At 58.7% G+C, this 25545-nt stretch overlaps 14 protein-coding genes across 14 annotated transcripts in view; 5 read left to right on the forward strand and 9 right to left on the reverse strand.

Moving 5' to 3' along the window:
• SDRG_01958 (hypothetical protein) overlaps positions 1 to 2495 on the reverse strand; it is a gene marked incomplete at both ends in the record, with an annotated part of 30448 nt that extends 27953 nt beyond the window's left edge. Inside the window, 3 exons of the mRNA XM_008607515.1 lie at positions 47 to 2210; positions 2254 to 2363; positions 2408 to 2495. Coding sequence (XP_008605737.1) covers positions 47 to 2210; positions 2254 to 2363; positions 2408 to 2495 — 2362 coding nt within the window. The remainder of the gene's footprint in view (positions 1 to 46; positions 2211 to 2253; positions 2364 to 2407) is intronic.
• Positions 2496 to 2860: 365 nt separating this feature from the next.
• Positions 2861 to 4924, forward strand: SDRG_01959 (hypothetical protein). The gene is made up of 14 exons (XM_008607516.1): positions 2861 to 2987; positions 3036 to 3095; positions 3140 to 3233; positions 3284 to 3378; positions 3425 to 3507; positions 3549 to 3633; positions 3688 to 3746; positions 3793 to 3798; positions 3843 to 3901; positions 3952 to 4011; positions 4061 to 4205; positions 4257 to 4332; positions 4384 to 4453; positions 4497 to 4924. The coding sequence occupies exons 1-14, from the start codon at positions 2905 to 2907 to the stop codon at positions 4569 to 4571; spliced, it is 1050 nt and encodes a 349-aa protein (XP_008605738.1). The 5' UTR covers positions 2861 to 2904; the 3' UTR covers positions 4572 to 4924.
• On the reverse strand, positions 4575 to 5280 carry SDRG_01960 (hypothetical protein; the record flags this gene model as incomplete). The annotated part of the gene is made up of 2 exons (XM_008607517.1): positions 4575 to 5053; positions 5098 to 5280. 2 exons carry the CDS (start codon positions 5278 to 5280, stop codon positions 4595 to 4597), a joined length of 642 nt encoding a protein of 213 aa, XP_008605739.1. The 3' UTR covers positions 4575 to 4594.
• A 203-nt stretch (positions 5281 to 5483) lies between these two features.
• On the forward strand, positions 5484 to 7661 carry SDRG_01961 (hypothetical protein; the record flags this gene model as incomplete). Its single annotated transcript, XM_008607518.1, has 10 exons — positions 5484 to 6402; positions 6461 to 6477; positions 6526 to 6563; positions 6607 to 6781; positions 6834 to 6887; positions 6941 to 7216; positions 7260 to 7319; positions 7382 to 7456; positions 7504 to 7572; positions 7620 to 7661. 10 exons carry the CDS (start codon positions 5484 to 5486, stop codon positions 7659 to 7661), a joined length of 1725 nt encoding a protein of 574 aa, XP_008605740.1.
• A 45-nt stretch (positions 7662 to 7706) lies between these two features.
• Positions 7707 to 9585, reverse strand: SDRG_01962 (UTP-glucose-1-phosphate uridylyltransferase; the record flags this gene model as incomplete). Its single annotated transcript, XM_008607519.1, has 10 exons — positions 7707 to 7814; positions 7861 to 8151; positions 8200 to 8589; positions 8633 to 8705; positions 8751 to 8830; positions 8887 to 9015; positions 9065 to 9181; positions 9226 to 9328; positions 9378 to 9475; positions 9526 to 9585. The coding sequence occupies 10 exons, from the start codon at positions 9583 to 9585 to the stop codon at positions 7707 to 7709; spliced, it is 1449 nt and encodes a 482-aa protein (XP_008605741.1).
• A 555-nt stretch (positions 9586 to 10140) lies between these two features.
• SDRG_01963 (hypothetical protein) lies at positions 10141 to 12093 on the reverse strand. Its single transcript, XM_008607520.1, has one exon. The coding sequence runs from the start codon at positions 11996 to 11998 to the stop codon at positions 10247 to 10249; it is 1752 nt and encodes a 583-aa protein (XP_008605742.1). The 5' UTR covers positions 11999 to 12093; the 3' UTR covers positions 10141 to 10246.
• A 444-nt stretch (positions 12094 to 12537) lies between these two features.
• Positions 12538 to 13797, reverse strand: SDRG_01964 (hypothetical protein). Its single transcript, XM_008607521.1, has 5 exons — positions 13418 to 13797; positions 13291 to 13368; positions 13097 to 13243; positions 12904 to 13050; positions 12538 to 12857 (listed from the first exon to the last, which is right to left on the reverse strand). Exons 1-5 carry the CDS (start codon positions 13730 to 13732, stop codon positions 12657 to 12659), a joined length of 888 nt encoding a protein of 295 aa, XP_008605743.1. The 5' UTR covers positions 13733 to 13797; the 3' UTR covers positions 12538 to 12656.
• A 234-nt stretch (positions 13798 to 14031) lies between these two features.
• SDRG_01965 (hypothetical protein) lies at positions 14032 to 15650 on the forward strand. The gene is made up of 2 exons (XM_008607522.1): positions 14032 to 14719; positions 14764 to 15650. Exons 1-2 carry the CDS (start codon positions 14057 to 14059, stop codon positions 15538 to 15540), a joined length of 1440 nt encoding a protein of 479 aa, XP_008605744.1. The 5' UTR covers positions 14032 to 14056; the 3' UTR covers positions 15541 to 15650.
• Positions 15651 to 16193: 543 nt separating this feature from the next.
• On the forward strand, positions 16194 to 17783 carry SDRG_01966 (hypothetical protein). The gene is made up of 2 exons (XM_008607523.1): positions 16194 to 17180; positions 17224 to 17783. The coding sequence occupies exons 1-2, from the start codon at positions 16279 to 16281 to the stop codon at positions 17693 to 17695; spliced, it is 1374 nt and encodes a 457-aa protein (XP_008605745.1). The 5' UTR covers positions 16194 to 16278; the 3' UTR covers positions 17696 to 17783.
• Positions 17755 to 19858, reverse strand: SDRG_01967 (hypothetical protein; the record flags this gene model as incomplete). The annotated part of the gene is made up of 10 exons (XM_008607524.1): positions 17755 to 17997; positions 18044 to 18141; positions 18187 to 18472; positions 18516 to 18572; positions 18620 to 18820; positions 18874 to 18993; positions 19039 to 19101; positions 19152 to 19331; positions 19388 to 19765; positions 19820 to 19858. 10 exons carry the CDS (start codon positions 19856 to 19858, stop codon positions 17755 to 17757), a joined length of 1665 nt encoding a protein of 554 aa, XP_008605746.1.
• A 140-nt stretch (positions 19859 to 19998) lies between these two features.
• Positions 19999 to 21003, forward strand: SDRG_01968 (hypothetical protein). The gene is made up of 4 exons (XM_008607525.1): positions 19999 to 20402; positions 20449 to 20550; positions 20598 to 20699; positions 20743 to 21003. The coding sequence occupies exons 1-4, from the start codon at positions 20054 to 20056 to the stop codon at positions 20859 to 20861; spliced, it is 672 nt and encodes a 223-aa protein (XP_008605747.1). The 5' UTR covers positions 19999 to 20053; the 3' UTR covers positions 20862 to 21003.
• SDRG_01969 (hypothetical protein) lies at positions 20896 to 21408 on the reverse strand (the record flags this gene model as incomplete). Its single annotated transcript, XM_008607526.1, has 1 exon — positions 20896 to 21408. One exon carries the CDS (start codon positions 21406 to 21408, stop codon positions 20896 to 20898), a length of 513 nt encoding a protein of 170 aa, XP_008605748.1.
• A 249-nt stretch (positions 21409 to 21657) lies between these two features.
• Positions 21658 to 22693, reverse strand: SDRG_01970 (hypothetical protein). Its single transcript, XM_008607527.1, has 6 exons — positions 22579 to 22693; positions 22397 to 22526; positions 22301 to 22355; positions 22216 to 22255; positions 22100 to 22166; positions 21658 to 22052 (listed from the first exon to the last, which is right to left on the reverse strand). The coding sequence occupies exons 1-6, from the start codon at positions 22641 to 22643 to the stop codon at positions 21708 to 21710; spliced, it is 702 nt and encodes a 233-aa protein (XP_008605749.1). The 5' UTR covers positions 22644 to 22693; the 3' UTR covers positions 21658 to 21707.
• Positions 22694 to 23260: 567 nt separating this feature from the next.
• On the reverse strand, positions 23261 to 25292 carry SDRG_01971 (hypothetical protein). The gene is made up of 10 exons (XM_008607528.1): positions 25037 to 25292; positions 24661 to 24984; positions 24579 to 24611; positions 24427 to 24531; positions 24208 to 24384; positions 24101 to 24167; positions 23943 to 24055; positions 23844 to 23897; positions 23627 to 23793; positions 23261 to 23584 (listed from the first exon to the last, which is right to left on the reverse strand). Exons 1-10 carry the CDS (start codon positions 25268 to 25270, stop codon positions 23308 to 23310), a joined length of 1551 nt encoding a protein of 516 aa, XP_008605750.1. The 5' UTR covers positions 25271 to 25292; the 3' UTR covers positions 23261 to 23307.
• Positions 25293 to 25545: the final 253 nt, after the last annotated feature.

Genomic DNA, 25545 nt, shown 5'->3' on the forward strand with positions numbered 1-25545 from the left:
ACGCCGTGTTGTTAGTACAATGCACAATATTGTCGTAAGGTCACACCATTGGCCACGTCTTTCGAGTTGAACGGCGGTGCTATGCCTTGCACCGCCTGCGCGACCGTGACGGTTGGCACCGTTCCCGTCAACGATGCAAAGTCGGCCGTGATCATCGGGAGGTTCCCGAGGTCGTATAAGAACGAGATTGTCCACGTGTATCCTTGGTTCGGGTCCATGTTCGACCGGACGACGTTGACGCCGTGGATCGTTGAGAGAAGCTCAAGCGCATTCTTCATGCCCGGCGCGTCAATGTTGAAGGGCAGGTACCCTGTTGATTGACCCTTGAATTGCAGCGAGAACGACCCGGCGAGCACGCTCGACGTGCCGAGTTGCACCGATGCAACCGTGAGCGTGTCGGTGCCCGCGGTCGCTGTCGCCCCGTACGCTCCGGACGTCCCGACATTGAGGAGTGGAAGATTGCCCGCGTTGGTGTTGAACGTGATCTGCCACGTGCAGGTCTGTTTCGCACCAGCCGTCGCGGTCACTGTGACGCTGCCAATGTTGGCGAGCTTCTGGAGCTCTGTTTGAATGATTTGAATCGTGCCGTCGCGAACCGTCGTCACGGCCACCGTATCGTCACCAAGCGTGGCGCTGCTGAGTGGCGCCTGACCGTTGACGACAACTGCGAGCGGCGCCAAGTTGCCCGGCATGTTGGTAAAGGTCACTTGCCATTGACACGCCTGTGTCGCAAGCTGCGCGACAGACGACACGACAATCGGGGCGCCCGTGAGTCGTTGTAGCTCCGACGTGATTGACGTTGCACCACCTGCGCAGTCGCCATTCTTGGCGTTGGCAAAGATTGGATTCGTGAGCGACGTGACACCAGCGTTCGACGTAAACGCGAGCTGAAACGAAGTGAGCGGGGACACCACGTTGTCGCCGCCCACCGCCGTCGTGTCGACCGTCGATGTCGTGATTTGCTGCACCTCGGTGAGCGTCGGCAAGCACGTGCCGTCGCCCATGGGGTTAGCTGGGATCGGCCCCGTCGTCGTCGTCGCGCCGTTGTAGACAAATTGGAGCTGAAACATGGTGTTGGTCGCAACGTTGGCACCGGTTGTCGACGACGCCAGACTCTGAATGGCCTGCACTGTGCCTGGACGCGTAATGACAACGTTGATCGCTTTCGACGACTGGCCATCGCTACGCGTCTCCGTGAGCCCCGTCGCTTGGTACGTGAACGCGGGGAGCGCGCCCGCAAGACTCAAGAACGAGACTGTCCACGTGTAGCCGCCTTGATAGTCGGGGCCGCTTCGAGTGACTTGGAGCGAGCCCGTGGCGACGGCTTGCAGCGCCGTCTGCATTTGGGTTACCGTGGCGGCCGCCGGCAGCGCCACAGTCGGCGATCCATTGTAGAGCAACACAAAGGTACCACCGAGCTGGTTGCCCCGTACGGTCGTGACCACGGTCGAGACGGCGCCGATAGCCGAGAATCGGGACGCTGTCGTCATCGTCGGAAGATCACCGGCGTTCATGTTGGAGAGGAACGTGATCGACCACGCATAGCCTAGCTGGTTGTCGGGCCCGGACCGCGTGACGCTCACAGTGCCGACCGTCGGAAGCGCCTGCAGTGCGGTTTGAACGTCTGCGGCGGCGGCGTTGTACGCAATGTTGGCGGTCGCACTGCCGCCAAACGTCAGTGTAAAGTACCCGTCGGCGATGACATTGCCCGGTGTCGGAGTTGTCACCTTGACGTCGGCGCCGGCACCAATGAGTGCCGAGCTTGCGACCGACAGCTGCGGCACGTTGCCCATGGCCGCAGCAAACGTGACAGACCATGAGTAGCCACCTTGCGCGTCGGCAGCCGACCGCGTCACGGCCGTGATGCCGGCGGCGCCGATGTTGGCCATGGCGCCGAGGATCTCCTTCACGCACGATCGGTCGCCGGTGGCTCCCGCCGTGTAGCCAATGACACCCGACAGTTGGATCGATCCACCCGAGCTCGTTGTGTCAAGCTGGAGCGTAAAGCCGCCACCGAGCGTCTGCCCTGGCGCCGCCGACGTCGTAATGACCTGGACTTCCTGCACAAGCGTGGCGGTGGTCGTGACGACCTGCACAGCATCGATGTCTTGGGCAGAGGTCGTGATCGTTTCCACTTGGTTGGGGCCCGTGAACGTGGACGTCGTGATGGTTTGCACCGCTTGAACACCAGGATTCGGGTCCCAGTCGACCTACAAAGGTGATGAGGTCCCAGCGTGTCGATGTGACACGGACCGCATAGGCAGAGATGCCAGAGCCGCCATCGGTGACAGGCGGCTGAAAGGCCACGAGCACCGTTTCTTCACTTTGTACAACCAGCTGGACGCTGGCAGGCGGCGATGGCACTAGTATCACCGTGACCAACGAGGTCGCGCTGGCAACGACGTACCTGTTTGGGCGAGGACGAGCCAGGCAGCGGTAGTAATCAGAAGCCAGAGGCAGCGGGCTTGGGCGCGGAAGCGCCATGGGACCACCATCGAGGGTCTCGACAACCCACGGATTCTAGTGCACTGCCAAGCGTCGTCGATCTTTCGTGGCTACAGCGCTTTGATTGGTCCAAACTAAAACCGTAGAAGATCCAGCGCCAGGGATTTAGCCAATCATACGACGCGAGCCTTCGAAATGCAGTGTACCCACCCAAGCTCTCAACTTCGACTGCACAAGGTGCTCGTTGTCTGCTGCGGAGCTACAACTTTAGGACCTCAGCCGAGGAGTAGCGCAACCTCCTCTCGTATTGACACGCCCCAATGCACGTTCCCGGTGTGTCCCGATCCGTTTCAAGGGTATCCATCGACAGGGTACCCCAAAAACGATTAGATATGGGGTCCCCATAAAACGCCGAGACGAGGGTGGACCCCAGAACACGAGACTTGGCTGCCAACGAGGATGCTTTTCCTGGCGGCGCTCGTGCTCTTCTTGGTGACATCGCTGCTTGTTGTTATCGTCGTCTTCTGCGCTAATGACACGAGGTATTGCACTCAACACGCGGCTGCATGTGCACGGCTCGTATTGCGTAGCGACGGGTTCATGGGACGCCTCCATCGATGGCTGCTCAACGACGTGCCCAATGCACTGAGGTAGCTTTGGTCTCGCCTACGCAGCTGACGTCCCGCTGCTGTAGCGATGGCATCTTGCGTCTCTGCGGTGAGCGCGCCCACCGCCACGTGGTCGCCACCGTGCAGTATGTGCTCCACGAGCGTAATCCGCTCATGCAGGTACAACGCCGTCTTTGCACTTTGAACCGCCGGCCTGTACACCGATGTAGATGGTCTACCTCTTGCTCGTGGGCGGTGGCTACGGCCTCTTTCTGATTTACGGCCAACCGTTGATTCCCAATGTCTACCTTGCCCCGCACCACACGTACGTCGCCGTCGTGCTCGTTGCCTGCGTCCACATGCGCGCGTAGGATTTGTGTGTTGTTCCTGGCTACAGCCGCGCTCTGCACCTTTTTCCAGGCCTCTTCCACGTCCGCTGGCATCTTGAACGAGCGTACGTGGCGCGTGCTCGCCTCCTGTCCCAATATCGCGTAGGCACGTCACGATGGCACGATCATTACCCGTTCGACGGCGTCATGTATAAGAAGGACAACACGTGCAGCACCTGCAAGTGCATCAAGTACGCTCTCTTGTCGCTCCAGGCGTGGAGACGATGACCAACTGTATGGTGCAGGGTCGCTCGTTCCAAGCACTGCACGGTGTGCAACGTCTGTGTCCCGCGCTTTGACCACCGTACGTTGTCGATCATCGGCTTATTGCATGCTGATGCCTCGCGTAGACTGCGGTACGCTCTTCGCAGGCCGATGTGACGGCACGTCATGATCACAGGGTGGCTCAATGCGTGCGTGGGCGAGCGCAACTACAAGAGCTTTCTTGCCTTCATCATCGTACCTCATGCTTCTCATCCTGCTCTCTCTTCACGTTATATGCGAATTAGACCAACGCATGCTTCCTCCTCTACGGCGCCTACGTGCTTACTTGCATCCTGCTCAGCGAAGTCCATTCTTTCATGCAAAGGTGTGTACAACTTGTCATGCGTCGACTAGGTGGTGACCCTGCAGCTCTTCCAGTCGCAGTTTGTCGACCAGGCAACCGGCGCGCCGACGAACGCGACGACGTTCATCGTGTTTCGCTACATGCTTCACATCCATCCGGTCAACATGATGCTTCTCTTCATCTGCGTCGTCATGGGTGCGCGTCATCACTTTGTCTGGCAGGCGATGGACAATGTGTCTGTTTTAGGCGCGGCCCTAACCTGCTTTTCGCTCTTCCATTTGCGTCTTGTCGCGCAGAACCGGACGACCAACGAGTTTTTCAAGTACGACACGCGCGTGCATCTCCAGTGCGCGAACTCGTGATGCGACCATAGGCAACGCAGCTTGCGCACGGCGACGCGCGACGCGTATACGCTCGAGTCGTTCTGGGCCAATGTTGCCGAGGTTCCGCGCTTCCAATTCGCATGACGCAACGTTTCGTGCGTAGGTGCTCTTCCCCGTTTGCGACCAGCGCCTCCAAAAGGCGCTCGACCTCCATCACGCCAAGGCCAAGCAAGAGTAAGCAGCAAGCAACAACATGGCATCTTACTCGTCAAGGGCCAACGCAGCGACGGTCGATGGCATGGACGCGCGCACCGACCGCACGCGCGCCGGCGTTACGTATCCTGTCAACGACTCGGCGGGCGTTGCGCCGTGCGAGACAAACCGGCGACTGATCCACTCGGCCGTCAAGCACGCATAGATGCCGCAGTCGACGCCGTTGGTTTGCTGGGCACACGCCATGGCTTGGACGGTTGCGGTCGCCGGGTCTTGGCCGAGCGCGAGCAAGAGGACGCGTGCGAGCTCGTAAGCGCTGTCGATATTGTGGTTGCTGCTCGAGTCATAAAACTCAAACGCGTTGGTCGCTTGACGGTAGACGAGCAGCGCCCAGTGGGTGCCCTGCGACGCAAAGCTCGATCGGTCGTTCACGGGCAGCAGCACAAGCGCCTTGGTGTGCAGATCGAGGCCATTCGCCAGGTCGGCCAAGTCCTCGGGGTCGTCACACTAGTAGGTCGTAGCATCGCCATGGTGCATGGGCATCGTCGTACCTGTAGCAGCATGCAGGACGCCACCGCCGGGTCCATGAGGAGGACATCGTCTGCACCGCCGCACATCTCGTAATGGATCATCGTCAAGTAGAAGTGCACGGCGGCGTCATTGAGCCACTGGTTCCGCGGGAAGAGCGCCAGGTCCCGCTCGTACAGCTGCGCGTCGTGGAACCGAATGGCCATCCCTGGTTTCTTGTGTTAGACGCGAGCATCTGCCGTGTTATACCTATTCAACATATTACACTATTGTTGTAATCCGCAGTGCCATAACGTCAAATGCACGGAAATCGTGTGCGACATGCCTTGAATACTGTGATAAATCAATGAACACTATTTATGAGCAGTTACACATCTCGGTTTCACTCAGCGCAGCGTAACCAGCAAGCATGGACCACGCTCCATCAGCCTTGCAGGCGGTGGCTCTTGCCGCCAAGCAAGACGATATCGCTGACGATACCATCCAAGAAGCTCTGCCAGAGACCAAGGAAAAGCCACCTGTGCCGGCGCAACCTGCGGACGACCCGGTCGACGAACTCTTTGGCAGCGACGATGACCAACCATCCAAACCCGCCGAGCGCGTCCTTGCTCCTCGCCCGACAAGTCTCGTCGACGTTGCCAAAGACGTGAATACTAGTCGGCCATCATTGCTCCAAGTTGCGCAGCAAGAAGCTTCCCAGCATGCGCCGAGCCTCGTTGCCGTCGCCCGTGACGGCAGCAGTCGCAAGAGCCTCATGGATGTGGCCGCCGAGTCCGCCGCAGCCACACGGTCGAGCCTTATTGAGGCCGTGGCCAACATACCATCTGCATCCGAGACGCTACTTGGCGTGGCCAAGACGGTGCAGTTGCAACACCAGTCCACGATCGCGACGGTCCTCGGCAAGGTCGCCGACGACGAACGACGTGCGAGCGACCGGCACATTACAAAGACGCTCCGCGCGGCCGCGACCGAGGTGACGACGCAGCGTGACGTGGATGCAGGCGCGACGCTAGCGACGGCGGCGGCTGAGGTCCGCGCCGAGCGAGCGTCGTTTGCCTACAACCATTCGGACACCAAGGTCGACGTGGCCGTTGACATTCTCGTGCGCCAGCCAACGTTGTCGCCAAAGAAAGCACCGCAACGAGTCGTCGGGTCCGTTGATCGCGCTGTCCTCCAAAGCCGTCAGAGCCACGGACTCAAGCACTCGGGGCCGCTCCTCAAATCGCGCAAGGACCAGCTCTCTTCGTACCAGCAGGACCATTTGACCGCCACGCAAAAGCGACTCTTGTATGCAACGCTCGTCGAGCACAAACCGTCGTCCAAGCGAGGTAGAAACCTAGCACTGCTGACAATTATTGCCATATTTTTATCCAATATCTATGATAGACAACCAAACGCGCATGGTCTATCTCGCAAACTACAAACCATTTTGTCCACTTGGCGCGATGTAGGCGGCGATCGAGCGCATGGCGACGCCGACCAAGCCAAAGTAGATGTATATTTACATGGATGTACTTTACACTTAAGTGTAGACGCTTGCTCGGGAAAGAAAAATACGCGCGCGAAGACGACCGCAAGCACTGTCGGTTCAAACCGCGACTCGGCCGCGGGTCGCACGAGTCGGGCGGACGCAGCGACGACGACGATGAGACAGACAACCAAGACTTTATTCGGCGCATGGAAGCCGCCGAGAAGGCCAAGAATGAGGTAGTATCTGCACTCGCTCGCCAAACCAACTAATGTTGCTATGTATATCTAGTCGATTCGGCGCAACCGCGAAGAGCGCGAGTACATTGCCCAACTGGACAAAAAGGTGGTGACGTTCCAACGCTGCGTTGTATTGACGGGTTCTGGACGATCCCGCAGGAGTGCCCCAAGTGCGGCAACCTCCAGTCCTACTCAGAAGTCAAGCAGAAGCGCAAGCAGTGCCCCAACTGCGGCGTCGCGTACCGGTCCCGCATGGCGTGGGGCGACGTCGAGTCGGACTTCTTCACGCGTGTCTCGGACTTTGAGTCGCATAAAGCGTCCCGGCGTCAGCAAGTGGCGGCAGCGACGACGCCCGTCTTTCGCGTGCTGGAGCGCAAAGTGCTCGACCCGCATACGCACACGATCACGACCCAGCGCCTTCGGCCCCTCACCTGGGTAGCCTGGTTCATCCTCTTCTAGCTGACATCATTGGTGCTAGAACGACGTCGAGGCAGACTTTCTTGGGCGCGTGCAGCTGGACGAGATGAACCGCATTCTGGTACGTTCACCGCCGAATTGGCGAAGGGGCAAGTAGTTGCCTGACAACCTGTACATTGGTAGAACCGAGAGGAGCTCGAGCGCGAGTTCTACGGCTTCCTTACGTTTCACCCGAGCATTACGCCCCACGCCAAACGCGTAAAACACCATCGGCAACGTCGAGACGACATGACCTGCACATGTAGCTGACGTATGCGCGCTTTGAAGAACGCATGCAGCGCGACATTGACGACCGAGCGAGTCGTCTCGCGCAGGTACAGCTCGGCACGGATCGAATTTTGATTCATGAACGCGAGGGTAGTATGAGATGCGCGCCAAGCACGCGCTGTCGTACGATGGGTAGCAACAGAGTACGCAAAGAAACGAATGGCTGTATCTCAAGAGGCGGTTAATGGTCGAGAATGCGGAGGTTGCCTGTCACGACCTTGTCTTCGAGGATCGTGCCATCGGGAAGGTCGATCTTGCACCCTTCGTTGGCCACCAAGATGACCGTGCCCTACAAGGTCGCATGCGTTCGACCGTATGCGGCGGAGGTAGTATACCTTGAGCGTAATATCGCTGCCAAACTTGACATCGCCGGCGACCGTGAGGTGATCGAGCTCGAGGATGTTGGGGATGCCACGCTCAAGGCGCTCAGCGTACTGCTGCGCCGTCTGGAACTCGCGGCCGAGCTTGACGATCGGGATTGTCGGCAGCCCCCGGCTCGGGTTCATGAGGAGACTGCCGTGCTTGATCTGGTACAAGTTGGACTGGACAAGGAACAAGTCGGAGGACGACTTGACGGGCAAAAAGCGCAGTCGCGGGACTTGGATGCCGATGAAATTTTTGAAAAACTAGCACAAATTCTGAATATGCGACGCCATCACCAAAGCGAGAGGCACCTGAATCGCACCACCGGCGGCCGTCTCGAGCTGCACGACCTTGTGGTTGCGCACAGTGCGGTAGCTCACGATCGGGTTGATGTCGATGACGTCCTGCGCGACCATGCGCTGGATCGCGCGTAGATTGACCCAGAGGTTGTTGGTGTTGAACTTGGTGAATTTGTGGAGCGACCGAAACTCCTCGAGGTACTCGGTAGGCACTTGGTTGACTTCCAGCAAGTGCGGCTTGCCCTTGTACGTGACGAGCGTGCCACCTTGGACATCGGCCCGCGTCTTGTCGGTCACCTCCATCATGAACTCCGAGTCGACGTTGATCATGTGGTACAAAATGTCGAGGTTCACGGTCGCGCCCAGGTTGTCGACGTTCGAAATGAAAATGTATTCTTTGCCCTACCCCCGCCGAGTTTACACTTGCAATCTCGCAATCTCGCACCTGGTTGATGAGGTTTTCGAGCAGCCCCGACTCGAAGAGCGCGTTGTACACATCACCGTGGCCCGGCGGGTACCTGCATACGTCGTTCATAGAGGGCAGAGGGCCATCGGGGACGTACCATTTCTCCTGCGTCGCCTTGTCGTACTTGGCCGACGGCAGCGGCACGGCAGATTCTTTCACGACAAATGGATACGAGCTCTACGCGCCCATCATCATGATCACCTCGTGGCAATGGCAAGCGTCGTTGGACGTACTTGGTTGAACGTGTGGATGCTCAGGTTGTGCATGCGGTACTTGCGGATGATGCGAACTGTCTCGTCATGCGTGTTGAACGAGTTCATGAGCACAAGCGGCACGTCGACGCCATAGAGGCTGTTGAGGTACTATAGCGCATGCATTTAGAAGACGCAAAGGCCGGAACGAGAGCCGTACCTCGACTTGGCGCACAGTGAGGTCCAAAAACGAGAGGTCCTGGCGCACTTCGATCGCGCTCTTGGGGCCTTGGCAACCCATGGTCGTGCCGAGACCGCCGTTGAGCTTCAAGATGACCTATGCAAGACGATGAGACGATGTATGTAGCCAACGCGATGTACAAGCTTGTCGAGGAGCTCGTGCTTGAGGCTCGCGTCGTTCGGGCACACTTCGACCGTCGCGCTGTTGGTGACCATTGTGTCGGTCGGCGGCGACACCGACTTCCTATTCGTATTCGCCATGGGTCTATGCTAGAGCGCATGCATCGAAGTACCAGTCGATCGGGCTCTTCTTGTTGGAGCAATACTTGCGGAAGAGCTTCATAAAGCCCTTGCGCGAGCGCGGGGCCATGATTTCGCCCGCGGCCAGCGCCTACATGGCAGCATGCTGCATGAGCCACAGTCGCATGGCGCCATGTCTACCTCGGACATCTGGTCTTCCACCGAGAGCCGGCCCGGCGCATGCGTCTTGTACTGGATCATCCTGCGGCTTGGTCGGTCCAAAAGTCAGTGAAGTTGGACGCGATCACGTCGCCGGATACAAAGCCAGGTGCAAACAGGTGGCGGCTTTTTTATCCGGATGATGGCCAACCGCGCGGGTTGGCGGAGTCGTCGGCAGCGACCTTTGAGGCGACCGGCGTAGCCTCCGCAAGCCTCTGTGTAACGAGGAAGCACGCCGAGAGCGCGGTCGCCACTCGATCGAGAACGACCGCGCAAGGCAGAGTCACCCAAGAGCTAGAGTAGGCGCCACCCATGTCACAGCGCTGCGTTGGTTGCCTCTACAGCGCTCGTACAGTAGGACGCCAGGCGCCGTGCAGTGCCAATGCATCTTTATGTCGAGGCGCCTAAACAAGCGCGAATGCATTTTGACCCGAAGTCGATTTACACGTCCACATGATGTCCAAGTGGCAGCTGCATTGCGACGGCGGTCCAACTGCGCGAGGATGAACGAGACAGGTTGAACCGGTGGGCAACGCATCTCAATCCGCGCACGGCGCTTCAAATGGTAGCTACTATAGAGTACGAAAGTACTAGAGATGACGTTCATGGGACTACTTTGTGTTCAAGTTGGGCGAGATTGGTGTCGGAGCTGCATGCTCTTGCTCGTCGCCACCAAAAAGACAATATTGAATGCAGAGGGGTGCTATTTCAACGTCGAAGGACTAGTATGGAAGCGAACGTCGGCCACAAGCGAAATGTGGTCGGAGGGAAACACGCTTGACGGCAAGGACTTTTCATGCCCGGCGACGTCGAGCGAGAAGAAGGGCAGATGACTCGTCGGCGTCAGCGTCTCCGTGTCGACAAGAATGTGGTCCAACGTCCCAATGAACGTGAATTCGTGGTTCTTGACGAAATGCGTAAACTCGGGCGACCCGCACGCACTGCCGAGGCTCAAATCGTGTGCGAGCGTCTCTGGCATCGTATCCGGCCACGGCGTCGGCGTCGACCCTTCCTCTGCGCTCCACTGGAACGCCGCAGCTTCTTGCCAATGCCGGTGGTCCGACCCAACGGCCCCGCGCAGGAGAAACTGGGCGGGAATCGCGTCCGGAAGCGCGTTGAGGTCGCCCGTAATGACGACACTGACTGGCACGCCGTCTCTCGCTTCAATGTCGGCCTTCTTTTGCTCGAGAAACCGCGTCATGAGCACCGTCTGGACGAGCCGGACCGCGTCCGCGTCGTGACGGAAGAAGAGGTGCGTGTTGGCCACGAGCACGATGCCAGCGCCATGCACCTGCCGCAGCAAAAGCACTTGCGCGACGGACGGGACCGTGCCCACTGCGAGCGCGACCTGCGGGTGCGCGCTGAGAAAGTGCTGCAGCGGCGACGTCGACTCAATGTCCTTGAGGGCGTCTGCAAAGCCTACAACGGTGGCTTCGACAAGCTGCCACTTGGCCGTGTTGTACAAGACGGCGCAGCCTTCGGGCGTCGTGCCTGCTTTGCCTGCGTAGTGCCCGTCAAAGCCGTGGGCGCGCAAGAGCGGGAGAAAGTACGAGTGGAAGACACCATGGCCCATTTCTTGAGCGCAAATGAGATCGGCGCGCGTCTCCAGCATCTCGAGCGCGATGAGCGGCAGCCGGTATTTGTCAAAGAGGATGCCGGGCTGCGCATACGGGTACATGCGATTGTACGCGCGGTCGGCACGGGCGTACTTGGCATACAAAATGTTGTACGACATGATCCGAAAAGCGCTCGCGTCGTCGGTGTCGGGGGCGGGATGGGCGAGACGCGCGGCGAACGCCGACCGGTCCGGCGTCGGCACGACGTTCCCGGTTGTCGTCGTTGCAAGCGAGGCGCCGGTGGGCGCAATGCAATTGACCTCGAGGCGACACCCGACGTCGTCGCTGGTCGGCGTATACACAAAAGCTGCACCGACAACGGTCCTTTCACTGGTCGACGACACGCGCGTCCACATCCATTGGCACTCGGTTTGGGTGCAAAATTCGAGCTCGACCGTCGGCACGATCGGGACGCCAACAACGAGGTCGAACTCGGTGACCGACAACGCAAGCAGCGCCGGCTCGTTGAGCACAATGGCGTACACGTCGTCTTGGATCTGCAATGTCATAGCACGTGGCAAGACATCGCCAAGCGGCAGCGTCGGTGAGAGCGGTGCGCCGTCGCGATCGCGCAGCTCGATGGTTGTTGTGGCCTTGCCTAGGGCTTCGTGCACTTGCTTGAGCTTGGTCTTCTTGCCTTGCTTGAACTGCTGCTTGGTCATGGGCGGGTGCAAGAGGCGGTCGATGCGCACGAGAATGCGGCTGAGCTCTTCCGTTGGCTGGCGCACGAGCTGCCGCTCGACGCCCAAGAGCGGAAACTTGAGCGTGATGGCATCGCTGCCGCGCACGTAGCGCACATGCGCCGTCAGCGGCGACGTCGAAGGACCCGTGCTGGCCATCGTCCTCACTTGCAGAATGGATCGGCGGAGGATGGTCGATCGGGACGCGGCGCCACAGAGCACGTTGCAAGAACGGGGAGCGTGGTGCGGATGAGGTAATCACCCCGTCCTTTCCAGTGATTGGCCATAAGCCCGACCAATCACGAAGCGGCCAACAGCCAATCCAAGGCGTCGCTTTGATCGAGGTAGGGTACGATGAGCCAATCAAACGTTGGCTGTGGGCTGTCATTGGCCAATCCAAAAGAACCAATCCCGTCTTCCCGCCGACCTGCCACTGCCAAGTCCATGGCCGAGTGCCGTCAAGGCGGCGCGTGTCGCTCAACTGCGCTTGCACCGCAGCTTCGTTCACAAGCCATCAGCGAGTGGCCGCCAGCTCCTTGTCCCGCGGATCGCGCTCCTGCCTCCGCCGGCCTGGATCAATATCAACACCAGCGCCTACACAACGAAGAATGTCCGACACTTTGATTTAACGCAGATTTGCGTTAGACGACCCACTTCAGCAACAACCAATTTAATGGGCATCAGAGCACACAAGGGCGCGATAGCAAGGGGCAATAAGATGCATCTTATTGAACGAGCGCAGGTGCATTGCGCATGTCTACAACGTCCGTTTCCGTTTCAATAGCAGGGGCATCGCGTGCCCAACGCGTCTACTTGTCTACTCGTCTTCGCGGAAGAATCGCTTGGGCAGCGTCGCTTCAAAGGCTCTTTGCCAATCGCCGTGGTTGGCGACTTCCATGAGCGTCAAGAGCACTGTGTCGATGTTGAGCACATGCGAGCGAACGTTGCACGTCTCTTGCACGGGCAGGCGCGCCGTCGTAATGTGCTGCACACGAGCGGCTTTGGTCAAAGTCTCGCTCTACGACGCAAGGTGGCAAGGCAAGCGCACACACGACAACATGTACCTTGCGCACGGTGCGATCCACGATGCCACCGACAACGTAGACAGCTGTCGGGTCCAGCTCTGTTAGAACATTGGGCGAGTCGGGTGACAAGAGGACGATCATGTGGCCGGGAAAGAGCTCTTCGATCGGGGCGGCATGGCGCGTCACCTAGAACGCAGACTCAGCGACCCGAGTACTTCGCGCGCAACCCGACCTTCCATGCGTTGGCGCCGCGCTTTTCACAAAGCGCTGCAATGTCGCCTTCGTACGATGCGAGGTGAAGCGAGAGAAGAGATGGGAGCTCGCTCTTCTTCATGGCACCGTACACGCAGGCGACTTGCTTGATGACGCTGTGACGTTCCTAGTCCATGTCGAAGTCGAGGCCACGGAACTTGAAGCTATCTATACGCGGGGTGTTTGCTCATGGAGAAAGTTCAGGTCGACGACGACGCGGAGGCCCGTCGCCATGGCGTAGTTGAGCTTGTCCTAGTCGCCATGGACGATACTACGCAAGTTGAAGTGACGGTGAACGCACCTCGAGCTGGGTCTTGGCGAGCTGCTTTTGCGCAATCTTGGCGTCGTAGCGCATCTGCTTCTCTTCTTGGGTGATGGAATCGTCGCGGGCTTCGTAGGCAATTTGGCGTTCAGCCTGGTGCTGGCGTTTCTTGTCTTTTCGGCGGGCGTCAATGGCGGCGCGGCGATGGTCGATGCGCTCTTGCCGGCGCTGCTGCTTGGTGCGCTTCTTCTGCGCAGCAACCTCATCTGAAGCGTCTTGCACCCATGCGACCAGCGTCGCAACGACCAGGGCGGCGCCGACCCACGCCGCCACGGCCCAAGGACTCTGTGTCATCGCTAGATTCTGTTGTTGGTCCCGCCGAGATGCCAGCTCGGGAACGAAAACCACGCCATTTTATGCCTTTTTTCAACGTTCTCCGTCAAATTCGGTCTCATTTTGCATATTTCACGCCTAATATGGCGGCTCAGATCAGCTCAAGATGCCATTGGCTCGTGGAAGCTTCGAAATTCTGTGCTTGAAGTGGGCAAAACCGGCATATTTAAATAGAAAAAAGTATCGTTGTACTTGATATTTGTATGCAAGTGATCTCGCGCTTGGGATCCCCGAATTAAAATGGACGCCATGGTCCCAGTCTCTGTTTGCCGATTTTTGCCTCCGATGGCGGCGATCCCGCGGTCCAACCTCACGGACGCCGGGAGCGAGCGCAGCCCGCTCCTCCGCGCCATGCGCAACTCGTTCCAGGAAGACTCCTTGTACCAGTCCATGTCGAATCCCAACTATTTATCCACCGAGTCGACGACGACGACGGACGATGCGTACCTTGGCGGGCGCATGCGCGTCTTCCGCCCGATCGTGTACGCAGAGAAGGCGCTCGGCGTGCTCCTCAACAGCGTCATCATGTACGTATTTTGCTGCATCTTGGGCCTCGGCCTCATCTGCATCAACGCCGACGGCGTCCTCGGACCTGGCCGCGGCTGGAACTGGTGGCTCGTCTTCATGCCGTTCTGGCTTGGCAATGCGATTCTGCTTATTGCGCACTTTCTCTCGATGCGGTCGGCCACGATGCTGCGCCAATGGGCCGAGACCGACTGCATGTCGAACGAGCCATTGCTTCCGCTTTTGCGCAAGATCCTCCTCGTCTACGCCGTCTCGGTCCCGCTCACGGCCTTTCTCCTCTGGAGCGAGCTCGCGTTCTGCGCCATCATGAGCGACATGACGTACCGATCGACGTCCGTCTACTTTGCGTTCACGCCCATTCTCATCATTGAAGCCGCGTACATTGTGCGGTACCTCCTCTGTAAGGCCAAGAGCACGCTCCCGGTACACATGTCCCGGCATCTCATAGTCTCATGCCTAATGTCTAGGGCTGCAGCTGGGTCCTCGCGTTTGTGTTTACGCTCATGCTCGCGTTCAATGCCGACCTCATCCACCGCCGCAACCCCGAGACGGACGCGCTGCCCGGCGAGCTCCTACCGTGGTTTACGGTCTTTTGCCCGATCTTTGTCTGGGAGTTTCTCATGTTTGGCTCGCTTCTCATCGTCCTCTACTCGCAAGCGGCCGGCTACTACAACATGGCGTCGTCGCAACTGACCGCCACGGTGCTCTACACGCTCGCGCTCGCAGCCGGCGCGATTGGCCACGTCATGCTGCTCGAGCACATGGAGCTCGAGTCGACGTCGCTCGACGTGCCGTCGATCCTCTTGTTCTCGGCGTGGGTTACGGGCAGCCTCGCTTTGTACATCATTTCGCGCCAAGAAGTCGCCAAGCTCATGGCGTCGCGCGGCGGCGCCGTACCCGTGCCCCTCACGCGCACCGACCACGGGTGGGTGACCAACCATGCCGTCACCGACCAATGGATGCTGCTCGGTGACATTCCGCTCACGTCGGCGGGGCTCGAGCAGCGCGGTACGCGCAAGCGCACCTCGAGCGACATGGAGAGCGATCTCAACTCGCAAGGATGGCTCTGGGTGCGCCAGGTGCTCGGGTCGCGGCTCTGCTCGTGGTGCTGCTGCCTCGCGTCGCGCCACTCGTTTGACGCGTCGTCGCCGAGCGAGCACCCGGAAGGCCGTCTCAAGAACGTCAAGCGCAAAAATTCCGGAAGCTACAGCGATCTGCACCTCGACGTTGTCGCTACCAAGTAGCAATCCCAATATCCGCTTGCTGTTTCTGTCGTTTTGCAGTCGTGGATCTCGACAACCGTTTTAGAAAGTGTGCACACTAAGATCGAAGCGTCGTCTTATTCTGACGTGAACCGGTCGACGCCGTTGGATCTGTTGGTGGTGGTTGGGTGCAGCCGTATTTGAGACCGGTATATAAAACCAGTCACGACCAGAGCGACGGGGAATCAACCACACGTCGTCCACGCCAGCACCGACAGCTGAGAAACAAGCATCTCAACATGGTGTTCTTGGTCGTCACCTTGTCAATGGCCAAGTGACCATCGAAAGAGAATGGTATGGGAGGAGGCCGAGTAGCCAACGCGCTGGCGACGGAAGATGCTGGTTCCCACTATCACACAAGAGCACTTTGCCTTGGGACAGCAAACTCGGCGGCCAGTTCGATTCGAACTCGTCGCGATCTCACGCCACGGAATGTACGTACGACGCATGTTGTACGGGACCGTACATCCCTTTTCCAACACGTTGCCATGCACGCTAAGGCCGTCTACCGCCGTTTCCATCGGCTGTGAATGTACGAGGCGGTCGTCCTCATGCCACGCACGACGCTGTAGCGCGCTGTCGTGTTTGCAGCAATGTACGTGTACGGCAATGGACGGCAGTTACTTGATTGTTGGACTTTCCAGCGGCCGGTTTCGATGTTTTTTGATTTTCGAGATCTTCCATGGTTCTTGCGAGCTCGCAACCTGCGTACAATCCAAAATGGACGACCAGCGCGACCTCCTCCTCGACGTAGCAATCAACGAGCCGGCCGCACCGCTGCATATCGCTGTCTCGCGGACGTACGCGGAGAAGTACACCAACGTCGTGAGCAGCCCGACATCGGTCGCCGACGAACTGCCGGGCATCGTCTGCCTCGGCTGCTACACGCATGGCACCAAGGCGATGCGTGACCTCTGCGTGCGCCAAGCGTTCTTGACGCAAGATTTATTGGCGTACCACCATTTGCACGCGGGCAGCGACAGCAATGACTTTGCGGTGCAGCTCGTCATGACCAACGTCGTGCCATGGACACACGTCGACGCGTACAAGGCGCTCGTCGAGCAGAGCGTGGTCGAGGTCGAAGGCGTCTTTGGCGGCCAAGCGCGCACGTACGCCGACGCTGGCGTCGCGGAGCGCAAGGCCGATTTCTTCTGCGGTATCGTCTGCCACTTTCCGTCACTGCAAGCATGCATCTCGTGGATGTGCTGCGCCAACAACGCCGAGCTCAAGCTCGGTTGTCCGACGCTAACGCTGCAAAAGGCAACGTTTACGCTAATTCCGGTCCCAAACGACGTGCCGCACCTCGACTCGTCGGCGTTCGACCCGATCCACGGCAGCGCAAGCCCGACGTCCAGCGACGAAGTGTGCTCGATTTCGTACGAAGAGTGCCTCGAGTTTGCACTCCTCGACATGGAAGACTCGGAGACCGAGCCCGAGTCGCACTGCAGCCTCTACAGCTACGCTGGCATCGAGTACCACGACAGCGGGGTGCCGGAGACCAACACGGCGGTCGCATTGCCGTCGATTACGATGGCGACGTTTGTCGACGGCCATGGCATCCCGCTCGCGTTCAAGTCGCTCTACTACCGCAACAACAAGAAGGGCGGGATCCGCAACATGCGGTAGGCCACTACGCGCTTGGTCATCGATACGATTCGCTTCTAGGTGTTTTCCGCAGTGCAAGCGGGGGGCCCACACGACGACGAGCTTTTGCGGCGACCTCCTTCGGCTCCAAGTCCACTTTAGCACCGAAGCGCGGCCCCGTATATTGGGCTTTGCCCGCTTTCGGAGTGCGATGGACCACGCACCGCCGCTCCGCGCCGGCATGGACTTGGACGCACGCATGATCACCGACCACCTCCGCTCCAAAGAGTCGCCGAAGGAGATGTGGATGCAGACCAAACCCGTCGAGTTTGTGTCGCCGACGCACGTCATTTACGAGATCCGTCCGTCCGAGCGCACGCTGTCGTGGCACTATGGCTTCCACGGCCCGACGCCGCAGCTGCAGAAGAACCATACGCATTTTCTCGAAATCGGCTTCTTTATCGAGGCAAGCGACGGCCGACTGCGCTGCATTGGCGCCGCGCAGACGCCGCAGTTCCGCGTCGCGTCGAGCCGCACGTGGGTCAAGGAATAGCGTTTTGTTTGTCATTTTGAGCGTTGAAAAGAGCTTTCTGTGTGTGTATGTGGAGAATCCTATGCGGCGTCCACCGCCGCGTCCTCGCCCATGGCGTCGTCCAGCTTCGTGGTCTCGTCGTCCAGCTTCGTGGTCTCGTCGTCCGCGACGGGCGACGGCAGCGGCGACGCTTCAATCTCCACTGGCGTCTCTGCCGGCTTGCCCAAGACGCTCTTGACAATGGCCGAGACGCCGTCGACAGCCTTGTTCAAGTGTACGATCTGCGTCCGCATGCAGCTGCGCATGGTCTTCCAGCAAATCATCTACCACCGGCGTTGGCTTCCACTGCGTCCTGGAGGTCGTACGCACCTTGTCGTTGTCGGGCCAGTACGCGCGCTCGATGCCATTTTCGGGGTCCCACGCCATCTCAAACTGGTCCGTAAACTCCTTCAGAGGTTTGACCGTTGCTACAACGCAAGGTTGAACAGAGTCAGAACGAACCAAGCATCTACCGCGGTTTGCTCCGAGGATACTCTGCAGCAGATCGTCCTCCTTGAAGATCCCTTCCGCGATCGTCGGTGCACGGCTCACCTTCGGCCGCTTTGGTGGCGGCACGTCGCCGTCGGTCGCATCCGCAGGGTCAGGACGCCGCTCAAACTTGGGGCACTTTTCAAGCTTCCACGCGACATAGTTGCGCTCGCGCTCGAGCACCTCGGTGAGCATCGCGCTGTACTGCTGGCCGTTGACGTTCTTCTCCAAGAGGCGAAAGACACGGTCAAAGCAGTCTTCGAGCGACGTCTACATCGCAGATGCAACCCCTGTCTTTGCAGAAAGCACGTACCTTGCTGGCGGCGGCGGGGACTTTGGACCGTTCGAGATGACCAAAGAGGATCAGCAGCTACGATCCCTCGTTAGCATCGCGCGACGCAGCACACATCGTCGGACCTGTGTGAGCATGCACTCGCGGAGGACGGGATCGCGCAGCTGCAAGTGAAAGAGGCGGCTGTTGGTCAAGTACTTGGTCTGGAAAAAGTGATCCTTCTGGTCGTCTTCGGACTGCGACTGGAGCTCCCGCGCACGGTCAATGTCGTCGTCCGAGAACGGGTTGGACTCGAACGCCGAGAGCACATCATCGAGCTGTTGAAACTACGGCAAGAGGCGGCCATGAGATCGAAGTCGCACGGCCATTCGTAGCGTACGAGCGTCGTCCACTCGGCATCGCTGTCGGCCACGATGGTTGGGTTGCTCAGGAAGCGCTGCATATCCCAAAAGACCTTGTACAGCGCATAACTCGTTTTGGTTGCTTCTTCCAACGGCGCCTACAGCACCAAGATTAACTTCTTTGGTCAAATAGCTTCACTAACCTGTTCCATGGACGCTTGGAACTCAGCTTCGGTTTGGTACTTGGTGACGTTGCTCGTGTTGAACTAGCCCACGCGTTGTGAGGGTACGACGTAGAAGGTACAAGGCGAAGTACGCGGCCGAGGAGGTTGACGCCCGAACGCTCCGAGAGCGAGAAGGTGTAGGCGAGGAACATGAGAATGCGCCCACAGAAGACCGTGTTGTGCGTCTTGGAGAGTCGTCGGAGGAGCGCATTGCACATGCGCAGCAAGCAGAGCGACGCCTTGCTGTTCTTGCCTGCTTGGATAAAGTCGGTCTATTTGCACGCAACCGCCATGACGACTCTCTGAAGAGGATGCAGCATGGACGTACGGTCGTGAGGCGGCTGCGCCGGCTCTCGAGGAGACCCCAGAGCTGCTCGCAGACAACAATGGTCTGGCAGTCCATGAGGTCTTCGAGGATCTTGTAGGGCGCGTTGAGCATGAGGTAACCGCGCGTGGCGCCGTCCGTGCAGAGATCGAGCAGCGCCGGGATCCCGACCGACTCGAGCGTCGCGTCGCGCTTGCGGTGGAGGTCCCACGCCATCTTCTCGGCCACGCGCTGGATTGCCAGTTCGAGGATCGTGTGCACCTTCTCTTCGAGCTCGTCCGTGGCGATGTGGTCGTCGGCCGCTTCGCTCGTCACGCGCTTAGCGAGCTCATTGAGGCGCGCGGTCGCATCGCTCTTGCGGAAGAAGTAGGCGATCTCGCCCTACATGCATCGAGTCATCCAGCCTCATCCATCATGGCCATGGCAGGCGTCTACCTGCGCGAAGGTCGCAAGCTCGCAGGCCGTCCGTCGCATGTTGTCGCTTCGAAGTTGCAAGAAAGCAGTGGCAAAGAAATGACGCATCGGATTGGCCAAAACCCATTTAATTTCCATTCAATAGTGTATTCGATTGGTCCCATCCGATTCTATAGCGAGATTTTTCAACCAATCCTGGCCTCGAACGCTTGCACAAGCCTCCATATACCGCGAGCATTTCAAACGCTGGTGACGATGAACCACCTCGATCTTCCACTCGACCAGCACCTCGAAGGCGTCGACCGCGCGCTGGCGACGTGGACCGAGACCGAGAAGAGCCGCATCGAGGACGCCCAGCGCGCCTGCGTGAGCGAGGTCGCCAAGGACGAGCAGGAACTGCGCCAGCTGCAAGAGCGCCAAGCATCGCTCCAAGCCAACGCCAAGACTGCGGAAGCGAGCCGCGAACAGCAGAAGCGGTCGATCCATGGTCGAGAAAACGAGCTTCGAGGGCTGCAGGCGCAAGTGCTCAAGGTTGAGCCCGTGCTTGCAGGTCTCAAGTCGCGCGAAGCGCTGCATCGCGGCAACGTGGCTATGGTGAACGAAGGTACGTAGTCCTTGCATCGATCGATCGACGGGGAACGCTTGCATAGAGAGTGCGCGCATGACGCAGGCCCATCAAACGGTGGTGGACGAGCTCATGAAGGGCATCCACATGTACCAGAAGCTGGGTCTCGTCATTGACCGCAAAGGAGGTCGCTGGCTTCATTCCGTCGTACGTTCCTCATGCAATGTTGGATAGAGAGCAACCTCGGCTTTGTCTTTACGCAAATTGACCCGCAGAACCCCGCGCGCGAGTTTTCGTTTGCGTTGCGCATGCACGAGCGCCAGGATGTCTTTGCCGGTAGCCGACGCGTCCTTCGTCACACCTCATATCCCCTGTCTAGTCGAACACTGCGTTCCGGACGTGGCCGACGCCCCCATCCTGCTCGACCAGCTCAACCAAACCGGCAACATGTCGGCCTTTGTCCGGGCCATGCGGCAGCGCTACAAGAGCTTGGTCTAATACATACGTTGCATTGTTTCGATTGCCGAATAAATTAGATGCGTCGTCGCTGGGCTGGCGGCGGCTTTGTCTCGGGCTCGCGGACGCGCTTACCCGTCGACGGTATGGCTGGCCCAATGGCCGCCTCAACTGGGCGTGGCGCCAGCGTCCGCTCGTAGCGCTGCTGGAGCAGCGCCCGACGCTCGTCGAGCTTGGTCCGCGTTTCGGTCGGTGTCTCGTCGTCGGGCGCGTAGGCGATCTGGAGGATGCCGCCATAGAAGGGCTCACGCACGCCCAAATTCTTGGCTCGGCGCGCTTGGTCGGTCGTCGCGTAGCGCAGCCAGACAACGTCGAGGAACTCGGTCGCATCGTCGTGGTCGTCGAGCATCCGGTGCTCTTCAATGGTCCCGTACTTGCCGAAACGTGCGATGAGCTCGTCGCTCGCGCCAAGCGCTGGGACGTTGCGCAGAATGAGGTACTTGGATTCGTCGCTGACGGTGTACGCCCTTGGACGCACCTCCTTCCCGAAGCGCGGGTTGGGCTGCCGGTACCGCGGAATCGCCGCCATGCCAAAATAATAATAATAATATATACGCTATTTCACTGTTAGCAGGTGAAATAGTGTAAGACGTGAGTGCTCCTTGCTCGCACGGACGGTCTTTGACATCGCGGTGACATTTGCCGCCACCATACACCAGTCTCTTAATGGCATGTACCGCCAGCGCTGTAGCCCTGCCGTACCCATCTCGGTCCATCCCGTAGGTAGGAAGCTGTCGGCCTCGATGTGATGTAGGGTTCGGTGTCATGGTGTTTCACGAAGGAAAAGACTAGACACGCGTTTATAATACGTTTAGATAAAAAAGGAGCTCAGAGAAACGAAGCATGGGCGTCCGACAACAGAGTCGACCGCCGATACTGCGGCTCCGGGCGTCGCATCTCGCAATCGAGCATCGATCGCCGGATGGCTTCGAGGATCAAGAGCTCTTCCATGCGCGCCAGCGAGGCAGCGTCATTTCGACTCGGCGTTGGCGCTCGCCGCACGACGGCCACGTGCTGCCCAAGATCCGACTCGCGGATTTGCGCGGCCACCTCGGCTTGAAGACGCTGCCGGTCTTCTACCGATGCAAAGTGGACTTCGACCTCGTTCGTTGCCGACGCCTCCGAGCTGCTTATGTCGGTGCAGTCCGAGTCGCCGTGCTGCCATTTGGCTCCCTATCCGTCATTTGTCGTTCGCTGTGTCGAGACGTCGTCGATTGTACCTGCAATCGACCGGATGCACCAATGGCGAAGTGCGTCTTGAAGTTGTCGTCGTTGCAAAACGGGCAGCTACGCGTCGAGTGAGCGTCGCCAATCGTTTTGTCATCAGCGGTCGTACCTCACCACCTTGTTGGGCGGCTTGGTCTGCAGGACGCACTCTACGTGGTCGTGAGCCACCCGGTTTCCATCCTTGCCGAATGTACCCGAGCATATCGCTTGCTTGCAGCATGTGCTTTGGTTCAACGTGCTCGGGTAGTGCTACGCATCATGAGGCCAAGGCGTCGCGAAAGCAACTGTACGAGGAAGCAAATGGGACACTCGTACGAGCCGGATTGGTGCGCGTCGCTGCCCGGGTACCGTGGCGCCAGCTTGCGCTCGAGGATCATCTTGCGCACGACCTTGTGGTCCCATGGGCACGACTTGTAGAGGCTAGCCATAGGCCATCATTGCATCAAGAGCGAAGGAAGCTGCGGCCACGTACCCCGTCGGCCGCGTGTAGCGTTCGAGCTCCTTGCTCTGGCGGGTCTTGCCGGCGCTGTTGCCCATGGGTCTTCTCTCGCTCCGTCGGTCAAACGAATTCTGAGTGAAGAAGTCGGCAAGATACCGGGTTTAAACGTCCTGTCTGGGTGGATTCTATATTTCCAAATTGTAGCCAATCACAGCACGTCGCAGCGCGTGATTGGTCCATTTGGCTCTGCGCGATCCGCACGCGAAGACGAAGAGGACGACTTGACGTACTGTACGAAGCGACACCGCGTCCGTCGACGCACGAGCAGATCGTAGCTGCAATTGTCGTTCGATCGCGTTATAACTTGCATCCTAACACTCGAATGAGGGCGGCGTGCGCGCAATTCCCCGCACATTTCTCACCATGGTACTCCTTGAACCCGCAGTCGAAAGCTACCAGTACCACGACAATGCGATCTTGCCCGTGGTGTTCTCCATATGCCAAGGACACGAAGCTCAGAGTACAATACTAGTAGCAAGCGGTCCCTTAGCGAGTGTACTCTTGACAAAGTCGGCGCGATATATATATCTGACGATCTGTCTCCTCCTGCACGCCCAGTGCTTGGGGTGTTTGCCGTTCTTTCTCATTGCCGTTCATCGCATTCTTCCACGTGTTGCAGCCTTTCTAGATGGTCCAATCCGGCGCCAGTTCTATTTTTCCAGCCAATCACAATGTTGACTGGTGGATTCTTCGTCTTAGATCTTAGTGCGACCGACCAACTTGAATTTCCAAGTCGCTGTACTCGACGTATGGAAGGTCTTTGGACCGCCAGAGACGGTCTTCAGAGGTCCACGGCTCACGCCCCGCAATCTTGTCGCCGATGCGGTGCTGCACCAAGTAGTCGCTCACGTGCTTGCCAACCATCGACGCGCAAGCTTCATTCTGGACGAGCGACTTGCGGACGCGAAACGACGTTGCACGCTCGAGCTCACAGGTCAAGACGCCCATGTCCTCGACAACGATCGCGGTTTTGGACCACCTAGAAAAGCGTAAGATTGCATCGTCCATTTTCGCAGAGTACTTTGCGCCGAGATGCTTCATGAGCATTTCGGTTTGGTTGGGGCGACACACGGCGATGCAGCCAAAGCCCTCGTCGCGGAGGGCCGTGTGGCTCAGCTTGACGATCGTGTTCACGCCGCAAACGTACAAGACGCGAAATTTGTAGGCTGGAAATTGGGCTTCGCAGATCTAGAAAGCAACTCACATTTACATTCCACACGTGGCGACCGTCATACAACCTCGCGCACGTGCGTAAGAGTGCTGAGGTAGTCGAGCACGCGACGCCGTGTAATCTACGCTCGTATTGAAAACTGACAAAAAGACAGAGAAAACACAACCTCCCACTTGTCGACTTCGATCCACGATGACGTGGCAGTCGCAGCTTCAAGCATTCCCAACCGGTGGGACTTCGGAATCATTTCGCGCGGTTTGCGGCGGTTCTTGGTGCGCACTGCAATATGGTCATTTGATGTATCGACAATAATGTCGTTCCTACCGTACGTATCGTGGCACGGGGAAATGATGGCGCCCACAACCGGAAACTTGTAGTTGCTCTCAATGTGCTAAGTGTCGGATGAGCAAACGTAAACAAGCGGCCTGTACTTGGCGGGCGACGTAAAATGCGCGCAAGTGGAGCATGTGCACGGGGTTGTACGCGCCGCTGGAGACGAGGACGACAACTTCTTGGTCCTTTGCAGTTCCCGCGAGTGCCTGCGCGATCTTGGCTAGTGGGTACGGCACCTCGGACGCGTTGAACGACGGCGGCGCCGCCATCATAAACTACTCGGCCGAGATGAGCTCGAAGCCAGTACGATTGTGTACCTTGGATGGTGAGCCCGTTTGGAGCAAATGCAGAATGCGCGCTTCGACCACCACCGGGTCCAGCTCGTGCTCAAGCTCTTGAAGGACTTGGATCACATCGCCAAACTAGTCGAGGCACGTGAGAATCGAGCGTATGCGCGTCCTGCACGTACTTCGGCATCGACCATTTTCTTTAATCGAAAGATCTAGGTACCCATACGCTCGTAGTTCGACGAGTTGACTGGGCTGCCATACCTGCTCATCTTTGAGTAAAATACGCTTGGTGATTGCTTGGATCGTCGCGTAGAGCTGCGCGCGATGCGACGTCACAACGGTCATGGTGCCGTCTTGGTCTGTCATAAATTTGGTCGTAATCGTGTCGGGCGCCCGAAAATCCGCAAAAATGTGGTGGGCAGGGTCGACGCTCGTTGCAATAGAATCGGGTGGTGCCGCCTCGGGCTTGGTCTCAGCCGGGAAGAGTGGGAAGAGCGCCGGTGCTGTCGTCGTGCGCGATATAATCGCTGTCATTTTCGGCGGCAGGTCCGTGGTCGACTGGCACGCATGGAGCATGGGCTGCACCTACCAAACCCACTAAGTTAACTCCGCTGTCCAACGTATAATTCTAGCGCACCGTGAGAGGGTTGAGCTGTGGAAGACTTTTCGTGGGCTCGACCTGCTGGCTCGAGAGGAGCTCTTCGAGGGCGGAAACGCGCTGGCGAAGCCCCGCGAGCTCGGCCAATTGACGCTGGACAGTCCGCGGCGACAGCGCACTGGCGTCCGAGACGAGCGGCGCCTCAAAAGACTCGAGCAAGTGCGGTCGCCGCGAGTACGTGGACTCGTGCTTGAGAACGAGGTGCCGCTTCATGCGGCCGGCACCGCCACGGGCCGGCAAACAAAAATAAATGGCAGCGTTTCATGCTCCATGCAACGTCATCGCTCGATCGACCGTTGACGCCGACTTTGTGGCCACTTGGGCGATCGAATCTCCGCAGCTTGGCGCGTTTGCTGTCTAAGCTGGAATCTGTTGTTCATGCAAGCACGTGCACGTTTTGGGGATATACCCAAGTACGATCAGCATCGTCTGTAGCCATCAGCGGTCTTCTGCGCGGCAAGGCAGAGGGGCTGAGGCGATCGAGGGTC

This window comes from Saprolegnia diclina, assembly GCF_000281045.1.
Source record: "Saprolegnia diclina VS20 unplaced genomic scaffold supercont1.4, whole genome shotgun sequence".
In the NCBI taxonomy this organism is placed as follows: Eukaryota; Oomycota; class Saprolegniomycetes; order Saprolegniales; family Saprolegniaceae; genus Saprolegnia; species Saprolegnia diclina.

What these genes read in the sequence shown, in the direction of transcription:
- SDRG_01959 (XM_008607516.1), top strand. Translation starts at nt 2,905, where the DNA reads ATGCTTTTCCTGGCGGCGCTCGTGCTCTTCTTGGTGACATCGCTGCTT. An exon ending in CGCTGGCATCTTGAACGAGC is followed by an intron (nt 3,508 to 3,548) that starts GTACGTGGCGCG and finishes AATATCGCGTAG; the next exon opens with GCACGTCACGATGGCACGAT. An exon ending in AGCACCTGCAAGTGCATCAA is followed by an intron (nt 3,634 to 3,687) that starts GTACGCTCTCTT and finishes TGTATGGTGCAG; the next exon opens with GGTCGCTCGTTCCAAGCACT.
- SDRG_01963 (XM_008607520.1), bottom strand. Translation starts at nt 11,998, where the DNA reads ATGGCCAGCACGGGTCCTTCGACGTCGCCGCTGACGGCGCATGTGCGC.
- SDRG_01964 (XM_008607521.1), bottom strand. Translation starts at nt 13,732, where the DNA reads ATGACACAGAGTCCTTGGGCCGTGGCGGCGTGGGTCGGCGCCGCCCTG. An exon ending in TCCATGAGCAAACACCCCGC is followed by an intron (nt 13,244 to 13,290) that starts GTATAGATAGCT and finishes GACATGGACTAG; the next exon opens with GAACGTCACAGCGTCATCAA. An exon ending in GCGGCGCCAACGCATGGAAG is followed by an intron (nt 13,051 to 13,096) that starts GTCGGGTTGCGC and finishes TCTGCGTTCTAG; the next exon opens with GTGACGCGCCATGCCGCCCC.
- SDRG_01965 (XM_008607522.1), top strand. Translation starts at nt 14,057, where the DNA reads ATGGCGGCGATCCCGCGGTCCAACCTCACGGACGCCGGGAGCGAGCGC. An exon ending in AGGCCAAGAGCACGCTCCCG is followed by an intron (nt 14,720 to 14,763) that starts GTACACATGTCC and finishes CCTAATGTCTAG; the next exon opens with GGCTGCAGCTGGGTCCTCGC.
- SDRG_01966 (XM_008607523.1), top strand. Translation starts at nt 16,279, where the DNA reads ATGGACGACCAGCGCGACCTCCTCCTCGACGTAGCAATCAACGAGCCG. An exon ending in GGCGGGATCCGCAACATGCG is followed by an intron (nt 17,181 to 17,223) that starts GTAGGCCACTAC and finishes ATTCGCTTCTAG; the next exon opens with GTGTTTTCCGCAGTGCAAGC.
- SDRG_01968 (XM_008607525.1), top strand. Translation starts at nt 20,054, where the DNA reads ATGAACCACCTCGATCTTCCACTCGACCAGCACCTCGAAGGCGTCGAC. An exon ending in CGTCATTGACCGCAAAGGAG is followed by an intron (nt 20,551 to 20,597) that starts GTCGCTGGCTTC and finishes AATGTTGGATAG; the next exon opens with AGAGCAACCTCGGCTTTGTC. An exon ending in GCGCCAGGATGTCTTTGCCG is followed by an intron (nt 20,700 to 20,742) that starts GTAGCCGACGCG and finishes TCCCCTGTCTAG; the next exon opens with TCGAACACTGCGTTCCGGAC.
- SDRG_01970 (XM_008607527.1), bottom strand. Translation starts at nt 22,643, where the DNA reads ATGGGCAACAGCGCCGGCAAGACCCGCCAGAGCAAGGAGCTCGAACGC. An exon ending in AGTGTCCCATTTGCTTCCTC is followed by an intron (nt 22,356 to 22,396) that starts GTACAGTTGCTT and finishes CATGATGCGTAG; the next exon opens with CACTACCCGAGCACGTTGAA. An exon ending in GTGCATCCGGTCGATTGCAG is followed by an intron (nt 22,053 to 22,099) that starts GTACAATCGACG and finishes AATGACGGATAG; the next exon opens with GGAGCCAAATGGCAGCACGG.
- SDRG_01971 (XM_008607528.1), bottom strand. Translation starts at nt 25,270, where the DNA reads ATGAAGCGGCACCTCGTTCTCAAGCACGAGTCCACGTACTCGCGGCGA. An exon ending in CCCGTGCCACGATACGTACG is followed by an intron (nt 24,056 to 24,100) that starts GTAGGAACGACA and finishes ACCATATTGCAG; the next exon opens with TGCGCACCAAGAACCGCCGC. An exon ending in TCGAAGTCGACAAGTGGGAG is followed by an intron (nt 23,898 to 23,942) that starts GTTGTGTTTTCT and finishes ATACGAGCGTAG; the next exon opens with ATTACACGGCGTCGCGTGCT.